Raw genomic sequence first — 24,492 nt, 5'->3', positions numbered from 1 at the left:
ATAAATTAAGGTCTACAATAAGGAAAGCCAAACACAATTATGCCACCAAAATAGAACAACAAATCTCAACCAACAACACTAGAACTGTCTGGAAAAAACTTCAGGAAATCACCAACTACACCAACTACAAAAAGAAATCCACCCCCATCCCTGATAATGATCATCAACTCCCAGATAAACTGAACACTTTCTATGGCAGGTTTGAACAGTCTCCAGTCCCTCCACCATCGTCCCCCTCTCCTCTTCCTCCCCCTCCATTCCACATCCAGGAGGCCGAGGTGAGGACTACCTTCAGGAGACAGAAGAAAAACAAATCTGCAGGCCCAGACAACATCAGCCCAGCAGTGCTCCATCACTGTGCAGCAGAACTGGCCCCTGTGTTCACCAACATCTTCAATTCCTCCCTCTGCCAATGTTCAGTGCCCCAGTGCTTCAAACAATCCACCATCATTCCTGTGCCCAAGTCTAACACATCATCCTGCCTCAATGACTACAGACCGATTGCCCTTACATCTGTGGCCATGAAGTCATTTGAGCGCATTATTCTCGCTCACCTCAAAACCTGCACTTCCTCCAACATGGACCCACATCAATTCGCATATAGAGCCGACAGGTCAGTAGAAGACACAGTCAACCTGGCCATCCATCATAAAAAAGCCAACCAAATACTTTTCTTTCTCCGTCAGCTCAAGAAGTTCAGAGTGAGGAAACATCTCCTAATCCGATTTTACACAGCCATCATCCAAAGCATGCTCACTTCATCAATAACAGTTTGGTACAGCAGTTTAGACACTCACTCCCATAATAAACTACAGCGCATTGTCAACAAAGTATCCAAAATCATCAGCACTCCCCTCCCATCAATAGAATCACTCAATCTCAAACGGTCCGTGTCAAGGGTGAAGAAAATCATTTCTGATCCCTCCCACCCAGCTCACCACATCTTCCACCTGCTGCCGTCAGGAAGGCGCTACAGCTCACTGCCTGCCAAAACATCACGATTTAAAAACAGTTTCTACCCACATGCAATTCGAACTCTGAACACTCTATGACAACATCACATAGCCACCTCGTGCATGTACTGTATACTGTATGTTGTTGTGTTTTATGTTATGTTTGACGGGAATCAGCCTATTGTGTAACATCCTGTACTGAACATGAATTCTACCAGCTTGACTGTGTGGTCATTAAATAATCTGAATCTGAATCTGGTATGATATATTTAGTCTTTTGTAATGATTGCCAAGCTCGTTTATTATCAACATGTATTATCAACATTGATTTTTATTTAAATTGAGAAACGTTAAACTGTAGTTGCTAGAAATTGGAAATAAAACCAGAAGATGTTGGAGGAAGGAACTGCAGATGCTGGTTTACACCGAAGATAGAAACAAAATGCTGGGGTAACCCATCTCTGGGAAACCCATCTCTGGCAGCATCTCTGGCGAAAAGGAGTAGGCAACGTTTCGGGTCTTAAGAGGGTTCTGACCCAAAACGTCACCTACTCCTTTTCTCCAGAGGTGCTGCCTGACCTGCTGAGTTACTCCAGCATTTTGTGTCTATCTTCAGAAGATGCTGGATATGTTCAACAAATTAGACAACAGGTGTAGAGAAGGAGCAATATAGAGCCATTGAATCATACAGCACGGAAACAGGCCCTTTGACTCAATTTCCGCATGCCAACCCTCTCACCTTAGCACTATGTCCTTTGGTTCTTAATTCCCCTACTCTGGGTAAAGGTCTTCGGTAGGCGGCGCGACTCTCGTCTGCAGCGGCCTCTGCAGTCCGTCTGCGTTTTTATTATTTTATGTCTATGTTTTAATGTAGTTTTTGTTATTTTTTGTTGGGGTATGTGTGGGGGGGTTGGGGGTAACTTTTAAATCTCTCCCTGCACGGGAGACCCGACCTTTTCTTTGTCGGGTCTCCGTTGTCGTTGGGGCTGCAACGAGGAGCGGCCTCCAACAGGAAAACCGGGGGCTCTGGTGCCAACTACTCACCTCACCATCGCGGAGCTGGCCGAGTCCAGAGCGGGTGGAGCTGTGGTGGACGCTGCTGCGACTCGACTCCCGGAGATTCGGAGGCTGCAACTGCGGGTTTGGCGGACGGCGCCGGGAGCCCGCGGGTCCCTGGAGGGAGACCGCTTTTCGGGGCTTCCGCAGCGGCGACTTCTCCCGCCCGAGTTGCGGGGTTGAAGAGCACCTGGAGCGGGGCCTTACAGCACCGCCCCGCGCGGCTTGGAATGGCCGCGGGAGTTTGCGAGCGCCCACCGGGGGCTCTAACATCAAGACCCGGTGTGCGACCTTGCATCACCCGGCGTGGCTTAAATGGCCACGGGACAATTCGCCATCGCCCGCCGGGGGCTTTGACTTTGACTCTGACATCGGGGGGGGGAGAGTGCAGTGGAGAGAAAAGTTTTTTTGGCCTTCCATCACAGCAATGTGATGGATGTTTATGTAAAATATGTTGTGTCTTGGGTCTATTTGTTTGTAATGTATGGCTGCAGAAACGGCATTTCGTTTGGACCTCAAGGGGTCCAAATGACAATAAATTGAATTGTAGTTGTAGTTGTAGTTGTAGGTCTCTGCCCATTCACCGTATCTGTCCCTCTCATGTTTTTATACTATTAAATCATCCGTCAGGCTGCTGTGCTCCAAGGAATAAAGTTCTAGTTTACCCACCCCCTCCATCTAGCTCAGGCCCTCGAGTCCTGACAACATCATTATAAATTATCTCTACACTCCAACTCACCAATATTCTTCCTATATCAGGGTGACCAAAATGGAACATAATACTCCAAATACGGCCTTGTCAGCATATTGTACAACTGTATTATAACATTCCAACATCTATAGTCAGTACCCTGACTGATGAAGGCCAATACACTGAAAGCCTACTTGACTACCTGTGGAGCCACTTTCCAGGAACTACGTACCCGCACTCCAAGATCCCTCTGCTCTACAATGCTCCCCAGGCTCCACCATTCACTGTAAAGATCCTGCCCTGGTTTGACTTCCCAAAATGGAACACCTCGCACTTATCTGCATTAAGTTCCGTGAACCATTCCATCAGTCCATTTGCCCAGCTGATCAATACTTGGCTGTAATTTTTGATAACCATCTTTGCTATCTACCATACCACCCACTTTAGTGTTATCTGCAAACTTACTCATCACGTGTATACATTCTCATCCAAATTGTTGATATAAACGCCAATCCCTGAAGCACACCATTAGTCCCAAGCTTCCAGTCCAAAAAACAAATTCTCACTGTCACCTTTTGTTTCCTACCATAAAGCCAATTCTCTGTCCAGTCTACTACCTCTCCTTGGATTCCATGCAATCTAACCTTCCAGAGCAGCCTTCCATGTGGATTTGTATCGAATACCTTGCCGAAATCTTGCTAATGATACAAAAGTGGGTGGCTTTGCAGATAGTGAAGATGGTTGTGAAAAATTGCAGTAGGATCTTGATCGATTGACCAGGAGGGCTGAGGAATGGTTGATGGAATTTAATCCAGTGAAATGTGAGGTTGTGCATTTTAGGAAGTTTAACGTAAGCAGGACCTACACAGTGAATGGTAGGGCTTCGGGGAGTGTTGTTGAGCAGAGGGATCTTGTAGTGCAGGTGCACGGTTCCTTGAAAGTGGAGTCGCAGGTAGATAGGGTGGTCCAAAAGGCATTTGGCATATTGACTTTCATCAGTCAGAGTATTGAGTATAGAAGTTGGGAGGTCATGTTGCAGTTGTGTAGACATTGGTGAGGCCACATTTAGAGTATTGTGTTCAGTTCTGGACACCATGTTATAGGAAATATGGTGTCAAGCTGGAAAGGGTAAAGAAAAGATTTACGAGGATGTTGCCAGGACTAGAGGACTATGGATTACTTCTCCCATAAAAGTGCAATTAGATCCATAAGACACGATTTCCCACATATAAACCAATGCTGACTATCCCAAATTAGCCCCTGTCTATCCAAATGCATAGGTGTCTTCTCCTGCAGAATCTCTTCCAGTAACTTACCTACAATAGATGTTAGGCTCTCTGGTCTATAGTTCCCAGGGTTTTGCCTTGCAGCCTTTCTTAAATATAGTCACAACATTAGTCACCCTCCAGTCATCCGGCACCTCACCTGTGTATAATGATGATTTGGACATCTTAGCCAGGTCTCCTGCAATTTCTTCTGTAGCTTCCCACAGTGTCCTCGGATATATCTGATCAGGCCCGGGAGATTTATATACTTTCATATGCCTTAACAGTTAATAGTTCTGCTACGTGTTACCACTTCTACAATCATCATCATTAATCCTGAGCTGTATAAAACACAAAGAAGGTTTAGTCCTGATGGCATTGATATGAGTAATGTTCACCACATCCATTAACCAATATTTACATGTCTGCTTCACATTTTCCCATTGAATGACTCATGCCAACTTCATCTGAAGGCAGTCTGGGAATGTCTAAGTAAACTGCACAGTGCAGGTAATGTTGAAAGAAAAATTACAATGACATTACCACTCTATATGTGCTGTTCAAATAATCCATTAATACATAATTTCTGTTTAAAGGTTATTTTTAACATTAATATTATTTTTCATTCTCATGGGACCTATAATATTAGATGACCTTAAAGTACTCCTTGAAGGAAAATAGAAACACCGAGTAGCTGGAAGAGAGTACAGAGGGCTAACATTGCATTGGGAAACAACTTCTCTTTCATCAGCGAACCCTCAGGAATGACAAGCGTCCACAGTGGTGTTGTGGGTTCTGGGATAACTATTGAAGTCAATGTGGAAACCCTGAATTCTTCCACAGATGGGGAAGGAGGTGGCTTGCAGGGCAGTTGTTCGGGAAATCTGTGAGCTGATGTGCTTCTTTTGTGGGTGTATGATCTCGTTTCACAACGCCATCCTGAACACTTTTTGAGTCATCGTGGGCTGGAGGTTTCAGAATTGCTGACGTTGATGGGGAAGCTGTGAGGTCAAGAGGTTCAATGAGCAAGTCACAATGAGTAATGTTCACAGGAGCTTGAACTGGGTTTGTGCAGAAGCCATAACTGAAGGATGGAATGAGGGCTGCAGGTTTAAAGCAATTAGGTTATTTCCCTTGTATACTGCACTGCTGCAGTGATTAGGCCTATTCTCTGGAGATGTTTAAAAAAAAAAAAAAGACCTAAATATTTAACATATTTCGATATTCAAAAAGACCTAAACTGTTTCCTTCCCTTAAAAAGAAGTAAAATAAATGGAGGCAGGACGGAGGAACTATAAGACGTGGAGGATGCGGAAACATTCAAAGGATTACACAATAAGCTGATGAAGAGAGAACCATGAAAGCATAAGAGCAGCCTACGGTGGCCCAGGGGTCAGGAAGAAGAGTCGGTTAATATCTAGGATACAGTAATAGTGTTAGAATGGAGGAAATTCCCTTCCTTATCACTAATCTGCTCCTGTAAAATGAACTATTTTTCCCATTTCCCTTATGGGCTTTATGTTGACGTCAATGGCAGTGGAATTGTACTGGAGTATGTTGGCGAGAAGCTCTTTGTGTTCTGGTGGGCAGACTTTCAGTGCTACCACTGGGTTATTGTTTGGTCCCATAACCTTAGCCGTACTTGATGCTCTCAGCCATGATGTGATATCACACAAGATGAATAAAGCAGGGCTTGGTACCACTGTACACGGCCTCTTATCTGCAAACGTTTATGTTTCTGTCAGGGATATTTCTTGCAAATACAATCATTAATACTTTGTGAATTAATTGTGTGGAACACACTAGCCTTCATTGTCGCTGAAAAATGTTGTGTTTCATTTGATTTAAGTCTTGTGATAAAACACATCACATTCATTCATTCAATCAATCAATCATTGTTGTTGCAAATAATATGTTCATTATACAAATTTGTCACTCCAGACACTTTAGAAATGCAAATGTAGCCTGAGATATTTCTCCCATGCACTTCTTCCCCTCTTGATTTCATGTTTTATCCACTCCTTCATCACTTTCTTATTAATGTCTGCTAACTCTTTCTCAGTATTCACCCATCAAGCATTCATGTTTATAGCTGCTGTTACAATACATTGAAAATACTAGATACCAAATAAGTCTGAAGAAGGGTCCCAACCCAAAACGTTACCTATCCATGTTCTCCAGCGATGCTGCATGCCACACTGGTTCCTCCAGCATTACTGAGTTACTGTGTCATTTGTTGTAAACAATTCCTTGTGTCTAGATCCCCAATATTTGATAGGACAGCTTGCTTACCAATGTTCAGTCATTGAGATTCCAAGATAGCATGATCTTGAAATTAGGTGGTCTGCTGGGGTGGAAAACCTAGGACTAATCAGAATTTCTTACTGGAAATGTGGTTTTCTGAACTAATTTTGCTATAAATTTCTCCAGAATAATCGAGAGGAAGATGTGCCTTTTCTAACTATGTGTTAGAATTAGAATTGGATGACATAATGTCTTCACAATTCCATATTTTCTGCTTGTTTTACCACCTGTCTAATTGTGTACCACATGATGTGGGTCTTATTTGAGAAGCACTTATAAATATAGAGTAGGAGGTGCTTCAAATTAAATTGCTATGTCCTACTGTGAAATAATCACAAATTTACTTGGAGCTTTTTATATGCCCTATATATTTGAGGCTGCAACTTAAGTCTCCCAAGATGTCAATTTTTGTGGAATTCCAGGGAAGTGAATAGGAAGGTTGCAAACTGAGTTTCCCAGACAGGATTCCACTCTTGGACACAGAACAGAAAGGAGGAAGACCAAGCTCATGAGCTCTGTCGGAGATCTAGACCCTCCTATAGGTTTATAGCCACACAAGCTTCTGAAGTGGATGTCACGACCTAGTCTATGGAGTTCCATACTCTATTCCAAAGGAACACAAACACAAGCTTAAAGAGCTACGCAAACACGCTGCATAGTTGGTTTAATCAGTCCGTCATTTGTACAACTAAATATTCCTTATAGGCCTGTCCCACTTAGGCGACTTTTTAGACGACTGCAGGAGACTATGCAGTCGCCACATGTTTGCAAGTAGTTGCCGGGGAGTCGCCTTCATGGTCGCGAGGAGTTCCCGCATTCTGGGAACTAGTCGCGGCCTCATTATGGTCGCCGCTAATTTTTCAACATTTTGAAAAATTAGTGGCAACTAGAATGAAGCCGCCATTGAGAGTAGCGAGAATTCACGTGCCGTAGGTGGGTCGCTAGGAGGTTCTAATGGGTTGCCAGGAGGTCGAAGGTTCTTGGAGGTTCTCGTAGGTTGTAGCTGGTGCTGACTGGTGAATTTCTTTGGCTCATTGGGGGGAAAAAAAGGTAAGCAGTAGTTTTCAGAACCAAGGATAACCGATCGGTAATGCTAATGAGCGCCGAGCTTCACAGCCGTGTATCACTGGCTTCTTAAATGTTGTCTCCACTCTTTCTCCCTCCTCTCCCCTCCCTCCACCTACCCCCTCTTTTAAAGGACTTACCGTACACTGTGCTTTAGCCGTCTTAATTACAGCGCCAACCATCCTGTTCATCGCGGTGTGTGTCTATATCCCATTGGCTTTGCACCGTGTGAATTTTTTAGACAGCGCTCCCCCCGCCTGCCCTGTTCCCCGCCTGCATAACGAGCTGGTGAAGGAAGCCATGTGTTTGTGTGTGTTCCACTCTGACAGTCGCCGTTCCAGTTGCCGGTTTATCAGGCGACTGCCGGAAACATGACAGTCGTCGGCAGTCCGCTGAAAAATCGCCTAAGTGACCCATTAGTAGATTTTTATGCATTTGCAAGTTGAGACTACACTTTAAGAGCTATATTATTACGTTGTAAACACAATATTATGTATGGAAGCCTCGGGGGACTATTCATTAATCTAATACTCGCTTCATTGTAATTGCCAGGCATCTGTTTGAACAAGACTGAACAGAAATTCTTGAGTTCATTCAAAATGCTATATAAATACAAATCTTTCTTTTTCTGGAACATAGTTTTTGGAAGATTTGGGTTTTTAAAGTCGTGAAACAACTTAATATGGTAATCAGATGAAGGAATGCTTAGAAATTTAATTGAAAGAGGCTTGTTTTTGTGTGGTCTATGATTCAATTTCTATGAAAATGTACCTGTAATGGAAAAGCAGACATTTACCTTGAGTTGTATGAAGTTCACAATCATTTTAATGTGCAATTGTACGTACATGTTTCATGGATTGTGTTGACTTTGCCTACAAGATCTTTGATTCCACCCTCTCCCTTGAGCCCCACATCCGCCATGTCATTAAAACCTCCTTCTTTCATCTCCGCAACATCGCCAAACTCAGACACTCTCTCACACCGCCCGCTGCTGAAAGACTCATCCATGCCTTCATCTCCTCCCGACTGGACTATTGCAACTCACTTCTCCTTGGCATCAGCTCCACCTACATCAACCGACTCCAACTGGTCCAGAACGCAGCCGCCCGACTCATCACCCACACCAAATCCTGGCATCACATCACTCCAGTCCTCAAAAAACTTCACTGGCTTCCCATCTCCCACCGGATCACCTACAAAATCCTGGTCCTCACCTACAAAGCCCTCCACCATCTGGTCCCCCCATATCTCACTGACCTCCTCTCCCCCTACCAACCCTCACGGTCCCTCAGATCCACATCAGCCGGTCTCCTCTCCATCCACAAGTCCAACCTCCGCAGTTTTGGGGACAGAGCCTTCTCCAGGGCAGCTCCCAGGCTCTGGAACTCCCTCCCCCAACTGATCCGCAATTCCGTGTCCCTCACCATCTTCCAGTCCCGCCTCAAGACCCATCTCTTCACCTCTGCCTATCCTTAGCCCCACGTCCCCGTCCCTTTTCATCTGTGCATTAATTGCCTCATACTGTGTTTTGTATTGAATTCTGTCTTTACTTTGTGTACTAGTCATGTCTCTACTATTTATTTCATTCCCCTTGCATGTTTTTCCTCTACATGCTCAATTTTCGTAAGGTGTCCTTAAGACTCTTGAAAGGCGCCCATAAATAAAATGTATTATTATTATTATTACAAGATAAGTCTTCATAATGCTTATGAGATGTACTTCCATGTTATAGAACATAGAATAAATAATACAGCACAGGAATAGGTCCTTTGTGCCAGCAATGATGTTAAATTAAACAAATTCCTTCTACATATGATCCATACCCCTTCATTTTTTTTTGGAAAATTAATGTGCCTATCTGAAAACCTCCTAAAAGCCACGATAGTGTCTGCCTCCACCACCTCCCCGGGCAGTACGTTCACGACACCTATTCAAATAACGTGGTGACTCACATCCAAATCTTATTACTTCACAGCATTGAGCAACGAAAGTTAAAGACCGGCAATATTTGCTGTTTCTTTCGCAAGATCCGTATCCATTCCCGAATCTTACAGTGGCCTCAGCTGTCAAGTAACAATGGTGGGCCACTTTGTCATCCCTGATTAAATGGCTTAATATGAAGGAAAGTCATCCCTTGTGAATGTATCTCTGCTAATAACATGGGATTCAATGGGGAAAGGGGGTTCGCATTACAGAAAGTCACATCAGAGATGGTTTTCTAGAAAATCAACTCCTGTACAATGCAAAATGTGCCTGTATTATTCAGGTTGCAGTTTTAACCATAGCTCTGTATTGAATATGATCAGATTTTAACAAGGTATTTTTTAATATGATTTGATTTGTGTTGATTTTAAACATGCTAGCCTGCATTGCAACCATTTGTATTATATTGACTTTGGAACATCTAGACGCTGCAAAGTCAATACAAGTCTCTTTTTAAGCATAGAAGTTATGAATAATGAATGTTTTGTTCCCCTGATTGCACTGGCGCAAGTAAAACTATTACATGAACACTGAAGGTGAATTTATTACTTACCTTCCCTCCCTTTTGCCTCTATAGATGAGCCAACAAGTCCAAGTATTGACCTAGTGGCAGGTCACATCCCTGCCTCAGCTGTTGTTTCCAGTGTCCAGACCTCACCACCAACTATCATCACAAGTCCTGCTTCTCCAACATTCACCTTCCCCCACCTCATTCACCCTCGACATTACTCTCAGGACTGCAGTAAGTTTACATTTATTCTGATAGAGCCAGTATTTAACTAAAGACTGTGAACAAATACTGACCAAGCAAAGTGACAAATGGTTTCATGTTGCATTGGACATTTTAAGTGTCTATGCATTAAAAAAAAAAAAAAAAACCTGGAGCGTGTGTTAAACATAATACTTAATTGCTGCCCCAATGTAAAAACTAGAATTTTTGTTAAGTGAAGGTGTGTTTTAGTGATGTTAAATATTGATCTTTTCGATTTCTTGACGTATTCAAATGCTCTAACTATTCCTGTAGATTGTACATCCTTAAGTCAGAATGCTTAAGTTTTCCATTTTATTCATAGGATGTAATCTGTATGGTCCCGCTACAAAAACGTTAACAATGACATACGAAAAGTATTAACAATGTTGCTTCTGCTCAACTGGTTTCAGAATAAGGCAGTTGAAAAATCTGATAACATTTTAAAATCTTGTATATGGGGAAAGTGAATACTGATGCAGTACAATGTCTACTCTTCCAATAAACATTATATTAGAGAGGAGATGTTTTTTATGTGGAACTTTACTGCGTTTCATGATCAATTATTTAAGCATTTTATCACCAACGAATACTTCGAAATGCTGACATTGTTTTGTAGACCAACAAAAAAAGATCAAAATGCTACAGATGCTAGAAGTCTGAAATGAACACAGAGGACTTATTTGGTCAGATCGCATCTGTGGTCAGAGAAACATCAATCTGAAATGTCAACAGTAGCTGTTTATCTGATCTGAGTACAGCAAGCATCTTGCACTTCATAAGCTCTTAAGTTCTTCCTTTATAAAACCTTATTGCTCCTTCTCCCGAGTCGCGACAGAGACAGAGTCCCATAGTCCTTACCTTCCACCCCATCAGCCGTCGCATACAACACACAATCCTCCGAAATTTCCGCCACCTCCAACGGGATCCCACCACTAGCCACATTTTCCCATCTCCACCCCTTTCCGCCTTCCACAGAGACCGTTCTCTCCGCAACTCCTTGGTTAACTCATCCCTTCCCACCCAAACCACTCCCCTCCCGAGGTACCTTCCCCTGCAACCGCAGAAGATGCAACACCTGTCGCTATACCTCCTCCCTCGTCTCTGTCCAAGGACCACGACAGTCCTTTCAGGTTAGGTAGAGGTTTACTTGCACCTCCTCCAACTTCATCTACTGTATCCATTGTTCAAGATGTGGACTCTTATACACTGGCGAGACCAAACGCAGACTGGGCGATCGTTTCGCGGAACACCTTCGTTCAGCCCACCTGAACCTACCTGATCTCCCGGTTGCTGGACATTTTAATTCTCCTTCCCATTCCTACACAGACCTTTCTGTCCTCGGGTCTCGTCCATTGTCAGAGTGAGGCTAAACACAAATTGGAGGAACAGCATCTCATATTTTGCTTGGGCAGCTTACAGCCCAGTGGTTGAATTTTGATTTTTCTCACTTCAGGTAGCCCCGGCATTCCCTCTCTCTCTATCCCTCCCCCACCCAAGTTGCACTAACTTCACATTTTCACCTAACAAACAGCTTACGATGGCCTGTTTCCTTTATCATCGTTACCTTTTTGCACATCTTTCATTCATTGTTCTTTATCTCTCCACATCACCGTCTATATATCTTGTTTCCCTTATCCCTAACCAGTCTGAAGAAGGGTCTCGACCCGAAACATCACCCATTCCTTCTCTCCAGAGATGCTGCCTGCCCCGCTGAGTTATTCCAGCTTTTTGTGTCTATCTTCATTGTAAACTAATGTTTGGTTTAATTTAGTGATACAGGCCATTTGGTTCACCAAGTCCACACTAGCCCTCGATCACTCATTCACACTAATCTTATGTTATCCTACTTTCTCACCCACGTCCTACACACTAAGGACAATTTTAGGGAGGATAATTAACTTACAAACCTGCGTGTCTTTGAGATGTGGGAGGAAACTAGAATGCACGGAGGAAACCTACACGATCAAGTAGACGGTGCAAACTCCATACAGGCAGCATCGAACTCTGGTAGAGACAAAGTGCTGGAGTAACTCAGCGGGTCAGGCAGCATCTCTGGAGAAATGGGATAGGTGACATTTCGGGGTGAGACCCTTCATCAGACCTTTTCTCTAGAGATGCTGCCTGACCCGCTGAGTTACTCCAGTATTTTATGTCTATCTTCGGTGTAAACTAGCACCTGCAGTTCCTTCGTGCACATCGATCCCGGGTGTCTGGTGCTAAGAGGCAAAAGCTCCATAGCTGTGCCACTGCCACCCCTAATGCATTTTTGTTAATTAATCTAAATGCATATAAAAATAATTGATTGATATAGTGGCAGGGAAGCAGAATCAGTAAAGAACATATTGTTTACTCATCTCATTACACGCTTAGTTTTGTTATTTTTAATTAAACTTTACTATAGGTATTACTTTAGTTGATGCAGTTGTGAAGTATTGTGCGGTTCTAATTCATGATCATGGGACTGAGAGGGACCTGTCAGCAGATTGCTAGTGAGCAAGTAGGAATATCATCGGAATGTAGGTCTCTCCATTATATACATTTCATCAGGTCAAAGTTTGAGAGTTCTGCAAGTAGGTTTTTAATAGGGATCTAACAAGCCTTAACTGATACCTGAGCTACAAGGAGTGTATGGATAGTCTGGAGGTGCTGTAAGCAAGAAAAGTAACAACAAAGTAAGAAGCATCTGGATAGGTACTTGAATGAGCAAGCATAGAAGGAAGTGGAATTAATGCAGGGAAATGGCGGATATGGATTATGTGCAGGCAGGTAAGAGTTGGTCTTGGCATCATGTTGGGCACAGACATTGTGGGCTGAAGGGCTTGTTCCCGGGTTGTTCCTTGTTCTATCGTATTCACTAAACTATTAAAAACACACAATTGTTCACTTTGAGGAACTGCATGATGAGGAGAGACCGATACGAACTGTTTAAATACAAATGTTATATATTTCATCTTTTGCAGGATATTTGTAAATTAATATCATAGTTACATAGACAATAGGTGCAGGAGTAGATCATTCGGCCCTTCGAGCCAGCATCAATGTGATCATGGCTGATCATCCACAATTAGTATCCCATTCCTGCCTTCTCCCCGTATCCCTTGATTTCGCTAGCCGTAAGAGCTCTATCTAACTCTTTTGAATGCATCCAGTGAATTGGCCTCCTCTGCCTTCTGAGGCAGAGAATTCCACAGATTCACAACTCTCTGGATAAAAATGTTTTTCCTCATCTCCTTAACTGACACCCAGGTTTCGTTGCACTTCTCCTTTTCCTAACCTGACACAATCCAGGTAATAATCTGCCTTCCTGTTCTTGCCGCCAAAGTGGATAACCTCACATTTATCCACATTATACTGCATCTGCCATGCATCTGCCCACTCACCCAACCTGTCCAAGTCACCCTGCATCCTCATAGCATCCTGCATAGAGCTCTTACGGCTAGTTCACACTGCCACCCAGCTTTGTGTCATCTACAAATGTTCTAATGTTACTTTTAATTCCTTCATGTAAATCACTGATGTATATTGTAAATAGCTGCGGACCCAGCACGGAGCCTTGCAGCATCCCACTAGTCACTGCCTGCCATTCTGAAAGGGACCCGTTAGTCCCTACTCTCTGTTTCCTGTCTCCCAACCAATTTTCTATCCATGTCAATGGCCTACCACTAATATCATATGCTCTAATTTTGCCGACTAATCTGTGTGGGACCTTGCCAAAGGCTTTCTGAAAGACCAGGCACACTACATCCACTGGCTCTCCCTTGTCCATTTTACTTGTGACAGCCTCAAAAAATTCCAGAAGATTAGTTGAGCATGATTTCCCCTATCCATTGCAGAATTAATAAAAATTATAGCAAATAGCTTATAATAGAAAATAGTATTTCAGACACAATATTGAAATGGTAACAGGCGCATTTATATGTGTATTATAATTATGTTTGCTTAAGTGCCATGCTTTGACTTTTATATTTATGATTGCTTTTTATTAGGCAGCATTAAAGCCAGTCGACGGTCATCTTACCTTCTTGCTATAACAACAGAGAGATCAAAATCTTGTGATGAAGGCCTGAATGCTTACCATGATGAGGCAAAAGTGTACTCGTAAGATCTCGTTCTAATATAAACTGTTTCATGAGATAATACACATAAACGGCATTTTAGCTGGCAAATTGTATCTATTTGTGCTTCTTCACCATGTGAGAATCATGCATGGATATGGAAGTTCGCAATGACTTTTGGGTGAAATTTATGCTATTAGTTACAACTCAGACACTTGTTTGCCTAGTTCACAGGAGCTGTGATCTTGGCAGATGTAAAATGGACAAACTGCAATACAGGCAGCAGTGATCCATTGCAGGTGGTCGTGTTCACCTGGGGTCAGAGGGCCTGAGGGCTGGTTAAGAATAGTACCTGCAGGAGGCTTATTATTTGTGCAAGGGGACCACTGAGACCTTTCAGGGATCTCCTGTCAAGGAGATAGTCACAAAGTACTAGAATAAACTCAGTGGGTCAGGTATCTCTGGAGCAAAGGAACAGGTGACGTTCGGGTGGAGCTAGACACTTTGTGTCTTTCTTCAGTATAACCTAGCATCTGCAGTTCCTTTCTACATATCCTGTCAAGGAAATCTCTGTTAAGGATTAAATGTATGCGAGTGCCCCCTGTGAATTCCATCGTTTTTGAGACATTTGTAATTAATACCTTAAATCTTCACTGCTTTTCCCAATGGGCTGGTGGCAATGTAGCTTGAGTGTGGAGTTTGGGTGATGTGTCTTACGAGACAGTGAGCAGATAACTAAGACGTGGAATGGGTCAACAGTAACAAAGTGGAATGACTGTGAGCTGGGAACCTTTGACATTCCCGGTAAAGGAGCCATGTGAGCGTGTATTTGTGGCCACACCCTGTTACAGTTCTCAGTGAGGACAAAATATGCAGCTGCAGGGAGAGTTTGGGCAATCGAGGACTTTATTTCGTGGGGCGCAGGAGACTGAGGGGTATAACATCGCGTATAAAATCAAGATGGGCATAGATAGAGTTAAAGCACAGTCTTTATCCCAGAGTTGGCCAAAGAAGACCAGAGGGCATATGTTTAAGGTGAGAGGGGAAAGATAGGAACCCGAGGGGCAGCTTTTTCACACAGAGGGTGGTGGGCATATGGAACACAATGAAGGCATGTACGATAATCATTCAAAATACATTTGGACAGGTACATGGATAGGAAAGGTTTAAAGGGATATGGACCATGCATGGGCAAATGGGACTAGCTCAGATGGGGCATGTTGGTTGGCATGGACGAGTTGGGCTGAAGGGCCTGTATATGTGTTTGTATGACTTTCTGACTGTACGTGCGGTAAAGAGATTAGGAGCCTTATGTTATGGTGTCAGGACAACGTCGTTAGCTCGTAAATAAAATTGAATCGGAGAATACTGGGCGGGTAGAAGTTGATTGCTCAGTGAGTAAATAAGAACTTCTGTTTTTCACACTAGTGAAATTGAACACCATGCTAGCACTACACTGATCTTGACACAATTGGGAGTATTTTCATACTGGAGGAAAAGATGCTGATGCAAGCAAAAATTCCACCAAAAAGACATGTCAGATATCCTATATGTATTCTGATACCCAGAATTGGGCAAAACATTGCCCTCTTTCAGGATCAGCATATTTTCTGCAGCTTAGTGCAGTTTATTTTATCCAGAATTGTGTTCTTAGGCTGATTACACTATTTTTACATTTAGTCTAATGCCTATTTAAAAACAATCTTCACAGAATTAAAGGTAAATGATGTTTATGTTTGAACATTTATTTAAAAGTGACAGGATTAGTGCATGTGGTAGAGCCATTTATAATTGAACATTTCAATGTACAGGATCTTGCAGTTCAAGGTTATGAATCTCACTGAATACTTCGATAGAACACATGTCACAATATTTAATACTATGAACAAACAATTCTTATTCACTTCTGATCTCTAAAATATTTGACCTGGTAACAATTTATACTCTTTTATTTAAATCCTAACCTTAAATTATGCATGGCTTGCAGCTTGCAACCACATCAGATGTCAAGCAAGTTGATGTATTTTGATCCTTGTTCCCATTTATGATTTTTAGGAAATTGCCAATCCGAGTTCCTAGTCTGAAGATGCTGAGAAACTTTTTCATGGAAGGGGTAAGAATTGATTTAGAAATAAGAGTGGAGAAAGTAGTAGCCAATGAAGTTTGTGTTTGCAATTTTCTGCATTAACTGTACCTCAAAATTACAGCCATTAAGTAATAACATGAAACGAGAGATTACAACTAAATGGGCCTAATGTGACAATAAACAAGCCTTGAAATCTTGAAATGGATTCCTGAAAATATAGGTCTCTATTCTTGTCCACACATCTTTTCTTATTAATTGTAGGGTTATATTCATTGGTGAAAACAGTACAGTACTCTAATCATGGAGCCAAAGTAAAATCTACGTTCAGGTGAAGAAGGAAATAAATGTGGCATTAACGGTTTGAAGCACCTGGATCTAAATAGATCTTCATTTTAAGGATACATTTTTTGCACTTAATTATTTTCAATGACGTACAAAAACAAGGCAAATTTGGGAAGTAGAGTTGGTTGCAGTGTGGTATTATAAAGATCAGTATAGTGGCACTCCTGCATTGGTGTCTTCAGCCACAAGCGACGCTGCTTTAGCTGAGGTTTGGAGCAAGCGGCCAACATCTAGGATGCATCACCCAAGGTCAGCCATCTCTGAGGGCGGCCTCTATACTCAATCATCATAGCATGCCACTGGAGGACTGCTGTGATGGTATTAAATGGGTCGAGCTCCATCATACTTGTGGCATCAATATGTAGTGGGTGTAGGTGATATAAAACATGACAAATTTTGAAGATATATCGACCTGGAGATTGATTGGTTGTTTGTAGTGCTTGGAGCGCCACATTGTTGCATTGGTACCATGTTCCATTAACATCAATGAAAGGTACTGCTGTTTCCTTGGTTGCATACTGAATGTTTAGTGAACTTAGTGAATTCAAAGGGAGCAGGAAATATCCAAACATTTCAGATCTCATCTCCGGCTGCAAACCTATCCACATTCCTGACCTTTGGTGTTCCAGATCCTAATCCTGGATCTAAACAATCTCCTGGGCCTGTCCCACTTGGCGGTCATTTGCGCGACAGGCCGGTAGTGACTGTCGCGCGCGTCATCATGCGTCCGCACAGCCGTCTGGAGCGCGTGACGTCATTTGAATACCCAGTTTATGATATTTACCCAGTTTATGACATTTATAGTGATTTTCTAAAATGTTCCAGTTTCTTGAGTGGTGCTAGCAGTTGTAAAAACTGCAGATGTAATGCCCCTATTCAAAAAAAGAGGTGAATGAAAAGTAGCAAGCTGCAGACCAAATTAATCTGTGGGAAGGAACTGCAGATGCTGGTTTAAATTGAAGATAGACGCAAAATGCAGGAGTAACTCAGCGGGACCGGCAGCATCTCTGGAGAGAAGGAATGGATGATGTTTCAGTCTGAAGAAGGGTCTCGACCCGAAACGTCACCCTGTCCCACTTGGCCGTCATTTACGTGACAGGCTGGTGGCGCGCGAAGATTTTGGGCAACCCGAAATCCTGGCGCGCTGCGCTGTACCGCGTGCAATTCCATATTCCTCCATGCCACTACATGCGCCCGTCCCGTGCTACCCCCACGCTACCAGGTCGCGTAAATGGCGCGCAAATAACGGTCAAGTGGGACAGGCCCTTAAGTCCGCACTCTGGGTGCCTGACTCGCACTCTGGATTAATGAATATACCATGTGCCAAACCAAATTACAGAACAGCTAGATGCTGGATTTTTGGAGTACTGGAACACCACATTGTTGCATTGGTTTACGCGTGTTTGATTTATGCAAATAACGTTTTTGAAGTAATGAGCTTGTTCCTTTTTTCACCAAACCTGGTTTTAAGCGCTGGTATTTTCGGAATAGCGTGTTCAAATGTACTGCTGACAGCATAGCCACATACATGTTTAATGTAGGTGTTTTTGAATTGCACACTCTTTTCAAGCACGTAACCCACACGTAGAACACAAGGTGCCTGGTAATACTATACATGAATAATGTGTCCAGTTTGTCTTAACACAAAGTCATTTTTTAATTATACTGGCTAGGGCACAAAGTAGAAATTATATTTAAAACATTGGTTTTCACACACTTTAAAGGATGATTATTCACAATTTTATAATGTATTATTTAGTCCTCAGAAAGCTTGGATGGTCCTGAAAACAACAGATCCAAGCGCCATTCTACGTCTGACCTCTGTGACGTGACCTTCAGTGATGTCAGGAAAGAGGGCTGGCTATACTATCGACAGCTGGTCACAGAGAAGGGAAAGGTAAGATTCGAGCCTGCATCAAAGCTTTTGTGAGTCAGACCACTTAATAATTTAGAAAGAGAGAATGTAGTTTTATATTTTATAACAGCATCGTGAAATATTTTAGTTTTGGTGTTCAGGGGAAGTAAAGTCAAAGATGTAGGAACCAGGGCACATTGATCTACTTTGACCCAAATTTTAAATTACATGTAATGTTTCAGCTAATATAAAAATGAAACAATTTAGAAAGAAGAAAGATAGAATTGGATAGATATTAATAATTTCAGAATGGTATAAGGTTCGGAGTTGGGAGAGGGTATACATTTATAAAACGGCAATCATGACTGGTCTGATCCGATTCTCCAGCTGTTTCATACAGTATATCCATGAGTTTGTGTTAGACTGAATCCTTCAGGGTGTTTTAAAGCACTTAGCAACCGATTGAGTATTTTGGAAATATTGCATAAGCCATTCTTCTATGGATAGGTCCTTCAAACATTGCCAGATGATGCCACCGAGTCCACTGCACAGAACCAAGCCTTTCTGCCAATGATGTACATGCCGACCCTTTTGCCCATCTACACTAATACCTTACTGAAGAAGGATCTCGACTCGGGTGGGGGGGGAGTTCCCTCAGATTCTCTTTAAAACTTCTTCCTCCTGAAATCGTGCACACACCCTTGTGTTTTAGCCTTTTTGGTTGAAAAAAGTGTCATCTGCACCAGCTAGTGTTGCAATACCCCAGTAAAATATTTCAGAAATGTTGTTATTACAATGTTCTATCTTTCCTATGTTGCTCATGCTAAGCTTTTATTGATTAGCTGATGTTTGTCCAAATAAAAATCCATTATCACATACATTAAAATTGCATTAAATAAAAAAATTACAAATGTGAATGTATTGAAAATATTCATGATTAGTTAACATTGAAACTCTTCATTGGGCTAAAGTATTTTGATATAATTTGTTCTCAAAATGGAACATAGAAACATAGAAACATAGAAATTAGGTGCAGGAGTAGGCCATTCGGCCCTTCGAGCCTGCACCGCCATTCAATATGATCATGGCTGATCATCCAACTCAGTATCCCGTACCTGCCTTCTCTCCATACCCTCTGATCCCCTTAGCCACAAGAGCCACATCTAACTCCCTCTTAAATATAGCCAATGAACTGGCCTCGACTACCCTCTGTGGCAGAGAGTTCCAGAGATTCACCACTCTCTGTGTGAAAAAAGTTCTTCTCATCTCGGTTTTAAAGGATTTCCCCCTTATCCTTGGAACGTCCGCAAGAGATGTGTATAACTCAAAGGAAACGTTTTTTCCCTTAAGGAAGCATTCTGTTGGATTAGGAATAGACTTTCTTCAACTTTTATTAATTCCATACCATAACTAGCTGAAACCATTAAAAAAAATCGCACGCCTAGAGTTGACATTATGAAGTTGTTCTTCACATTGTTGAGTGAGTAAGACAGGGAGTAACACAAACCCTGGAGATGTTTCAGTAACCGACTGACTGGACCCTTTCTGTTTTATTTATTTCCACAATTTTCACTCAACATTAAGTGCCAGTTTCACTGAAATATTACTTTCTCAAAAAAACCTCTCAATTAATTCAACAAGTTGCAGAAATCTTTATTTTTTCAATGTTGCTGAAATAGCCAAGGCTATTGATTTACTTTGCATGTTGTACAGTGTGATCTGAATTTGAGGCAGATATTAAATAATTAATTAGTAATATGCTCTGGGGATTTTTAATATGAGGTAATTCAATAGTGAAGTATCAAAGTGATCTGATCCGATTCTCTGGCTATTTCTTAAATCCTTGAGGTAGCATTAGAATGAATACTAGTTACAAGCCTGCACCAGACTTGGCTTCCTTTATCAATGCAAGAATTTTAAATGTAAGTACAACATAAGATGGTGTCTTGATATTTTTAAAGTATCATCATATTAATAAGTGATTATACCGAACAGACTTTTCAATTGCTTATGAGTCTGTATAAAATGTATTGGCCTTAGAATTTTTTGATAAAGCAGAACTACCTTATTAGTGAATCTATCTTGCAGCATTAATGAAATGAAGCATATCCTTTTAAAATGGTATTTACCTGATATCACATTGGTATCATGTCTGCTATTAATTAATTAACAATCTGTCATGTGCACTTCATTAGCCAACCACAACTGGAAATCATAACTCTGGAAAAAATTGTACGTAAAACTGAATGTGTTAGGATAGATATTTATTTAAGCACAAAAGCATATTGATGCCAAAGGTCAATAACTTAACAGATCTTTTGGAACTCATGTTCAGATATTTTGCTCTGCTGTTACTATAAAGACATGTGTATATTTACATATGCTGTGTTGAATTCATAATTTAAACACTTGCATCCACAGTGGTTTGCTTTATAAATAATCTATTGACATGGCTGTCTTAAAAGTGAATGAAAATTCTAGGCAGTAAAATAGACCAGGATTCGAACAGCACATAACATAACTGATCTGTATTTACCAGGCTCCATAGAACTAATTTTGAGTGGAATCCTTTTTGTCATTTTATTCTTGTTTGAAGGCGGATAATTTAATTAACCAGAAAATATTGATCAGTATTTTTAAAGAAAAGGGCAAATTAAATTTTGGGATAGTAGCATTCGTCAAATATCTGGTGAAGAGACCCTTCTAACCCATCAAAATAATGCCCATGCCTACAGTTTATATCCAGCATTTCTCATTTTGATAAATGTTAATAAGAATGAGAGTTATTTTTCTTTTCTCCCCTATACCATGGGAGGTACATCCAAACACTTGCCCAGCAACAAATAGATTGGCCTGTGGCAGAATTCTACTGTATGTAGAATTCAGCTTCCACAGAAAAGGGAAAATAATTAAAATTACTGGAATATTTTTTTGATACATGTCCTGACACTCCATCTTCCTGAAGGATTCTGCATGTTGCTTTGGCTACTTGTATTGTCTGTCGCAGATTCACATGTTTATATAAAAGAATCTTAACTCACAGTGGAAGAAAAAGAAAAAAACATTTTTGTTATATAGGAAATCCTACATTAGAAAAATAACCTGTTCATTAATGTCTAAATTTGTGATTATCACTTATTTTCACATTAGAATTTGTCGCTGTGCTTTAGAATATTACACCTCTATGCAGCTGCTCTCTGTTGATTAGGAATAATTGAAATAAACAAAAGGATTTTTAGGGAAAAAAAAGGTATTATGGTTTTAGATGAATGTCTTCCCTTCTCTGGATATTTGCTTTGAAATGCATTCATTTGTTCTTTTCTTACCAGTAGTTCTGCTGTTGGCTGATGCCCCATTGATTTATTTGCTCGTTCAATTATTCATGTATTGCCATCAAGGTTAAAGCTTTCCATAGTTTTAGGGAATGTATTTCTCTTGGTTTACTGGTATTGTGTACATGAAGATTGGGCTTGTTTGTTTTTTAAATATTATAATTGACAGATATTCAGATGACGCTACCTTAAAGTTTTATTTAAAATATTGTTTTGTGTTTTTTTACAGAGGGTTGTGAGCAGCATTCGATCTTGGAAAAGGGTCTATGCCCTCGTGCGATCGCATTCTCTATATCTGTACAAGGACAAAAGGGACGCAGTGACCTACGTTACTTCTCCTGCTGACGATGAACAGCCCATTTGTGTTAAAGCCTGTCTGATTGATATTTCGTACAGTGAGACTAAAAGGAAGAATGTTTTCAGGCTGACTACTTCGGATTTCTGTGAATACCTGTTTCAGGCTGAGGATAGAGATGATATGTTGAACTGGATTAAAATCATCCAAGAGAACAGTAAAACCGAGGGAGAGGTAAGCACGACACCAGTGTGATTTCAAATAAGGTTGAACATTCTGCACAATACTAATAAGGTGAGGTAGCGTCTGTGGAGAGAGAAATGTTGCTAGCATCACGGGTCAGTGACCTGTAATTGGACCTACTTTGACCACAGCCATGTCTATTGACAGTTGGATAGAGTGCAAATTATTTTCCTGATGTGGGCAATGATGGGAATCGCGTCTTGAAAATATCCCATAAAGATAGCAAAATGATGAATGTTATCCGGCAAACAAAAAATTGCAACTACTGTGCCGCACGCTAGTGTAGTTGCAATTTTAATGTTTGCTGGATAACATTCATCATTTGGATGCTCCTCCAATTCCAACTGTAAAAGGTTGAAAACAGATTACATGAACAGTCCTATATTAATGTGGGCTATTGGTCCTTCCATCTCCGATAATGGATTACTTTCAATGCTGGGACTAAAGAGTAAACTTGCTCTGCGATGCGTTGCCATGGCAACACAATGGATTTCTTTGACGAAGATTTAATCTGATAAAAGTCTGTTGAGCCCTGCAGATGGTGCAGATGTTGACTCAGTACTTTATAAAATAGATGCACTAATACATCTTACCAATAATTGCTGACATGTATTAGTGCATTCATTTATAATGTAGCTGGCACAGCATTAGTCATAAACTGACAACCCTAAGAGGACCTCTGTTCTGTTACCCATTCCCCAATCCATGTTAGTAAATGACCACCAATTCCAAGTGCTCTAACTTTGTTCAGCACTTTTATTGAAAGCTTGCCAAAATTCAAATATGCTGTACTCGTTGATTTTTTCCCTAGTTAATAAAATCCTCAGAAAACTAGATTTATCAAACTCGATTTTCCCTTTATAAATTCCTGTTAACTCTATTCTCTTCCTGCCTTCTTGGTTGTTATAGTGTATGTGGGAGATTATGTTTGAATATATTCAAGGACTCCGGTATTTAAAGTATGTTTCTTTTTATTAGGACACAAGTGCCAGATTGATACAAGTCAAATTAAAGGAGTACAGGAACCAGAGGTAATGAAACCAATTAGATGCTGAAATATTTCTTTATACTGCATTATTTATGATATAAGCGAGCAGTACTTTCCTCATTTGCTGTGTGCTAGGAATCTGCCTACTGCAGTCAGCAGTCTGGAATGAAAAAAAAAGCTGTTCTTTGTTGATACAATCTTTGTTGACTGAACTCTTCATTCTTGTTAGCTGAGGACATTTTAGAAATGTTATTTGTTTTTTTGTCTCGGTGTTAGACCAGGTAGCTTTCATTGTCTGCTTTTGCAATCCGATGCAGGGTTTTCATGCTGTGCAGACCAAAGGCTTTTCTTTCAGTTCTAATTTGAATTAAAGTGTTAAATGCACCTTGAAGAAATGAAGAAAATGGGTGTCGTATGCTGTACTTTGTCCAAATTGTTATCTAGTTGGCACGCAGATTATCATGAGAAACAAGTGACTCATTTCGTGGAAAAACTTCACTGTTTAAAAAAAGAAATTCCAAGGGGGGAAACATTATGAATATTTATCAAAACTTGGCAAACTTCCTTTGGTATGCAAAGCATATATAGTGCTATATAAGGTCTAACAATGCAAGTGTTGATATTGGAGCTGGTACCAGTGCCAAAGTGTTAGCAAACGAATACTCTTGAGTCCTTCCCAGGATTGTTTCTGCTACTTCAATTAAATACGATGCTTTTGCTTTTATAAAAAGTACAATGCCAATTTATTTTTCCCTTCCCTCATTCATCATTTAAAAATATTGATCCAATTTTGGATTTGGAGGCATTGAATACTCAGCAACCCACAACCCAGACACACATTTTGTGAACGTGGACATAAAGTGTCGGTGAATCCTTGCTTGGAAGCAATCTTTGGAAATAATCCAAAGTAAAATCTTCTCAAATTCAGACAATCCCATTTATAGCAGAAGTCAAGTTCAGCGTGGCACTGCTTCAGCACCAGAGACCCAAGTTCAATCCTGACCTCGGGTGCTGTGTGTGATGCTTGCACCTTCTCCATCTGACTGGGTGGGTTTCCTCTGGTGCTCGGGTCTCCTCTAGTGCTCACGTTCCCTCCCACATCCCATTTTCTTCTGTTTTATGTTAGTCACGTCTTCTACCCTTCTGTCTAATCAAGAACGTCATAATAAAGCAAGTGGGTTTCTGTACATCATAAAGTAAGGAAGTCATGGCAGACCTTTGCGAAACA

The 24,492-nt window shown here is 41.2% G+C and overlaps 1 protein-coding gene across 9 annotated transcripts in view; it reads left to right on the top strand.

Annotated features, from left to right (window-relative positions):
* The window catches only part of arhgap23 (Rho GTPase activating protein 23), a 279,609-nt gene that overhangs the window by 222,900 nt on the left and 32,217 nt on the right, over positions 1-24,492 (top strand). For all 9 annotated transcript variants that reach the window (XM_033034901.1, XM_033034902.1, XM_033034905.1 and 6 more), the window contains 6 exons: positions 9,895-10,059; positions 14,055-14,166; positions 16,179-16,236; positions 18,311-18,448; positions 21,968-22,267; positions 23,255-23,307. In XM_033034901.1, coding sequence (XP_032890792.1) covers positions 9,895-10,059; positions 14,055-14,166; positions 16,179-16,236; positions 18,311-18,448; positions 21,968-22,267; positions 23,255-23,307 — 826 coding nt within the window. The remainder of the gene's footprint in view (positions 1-9,894; positions 10,060-14,054; positions 14,167-16,178; positions 16,237-18,310; positions 18,449-21,967; positions 22,268-23,254; positions 23,308-24,492) is intronic.

The sequence above is a fragment of the Amblyraja radiata genome, chromosome 16 (assembly GCF_010909765.2).
Source record: "Amblyraja radiata isolate CabotCenter1 chromosome 16, sAmbRad1.1.pri, whole genome shotgun sequence".
NCBI classification, from domain to species: domain Eukaryota; kingdom Metazoa; phylum Chordata; class Chondrichthyes; order Rajiformes; family Rajidae; genus Amblyraja; species Amblyraja radiata.
This window is presented reverse-complemented; position numbering and strand designations above follow the sequence as displayed.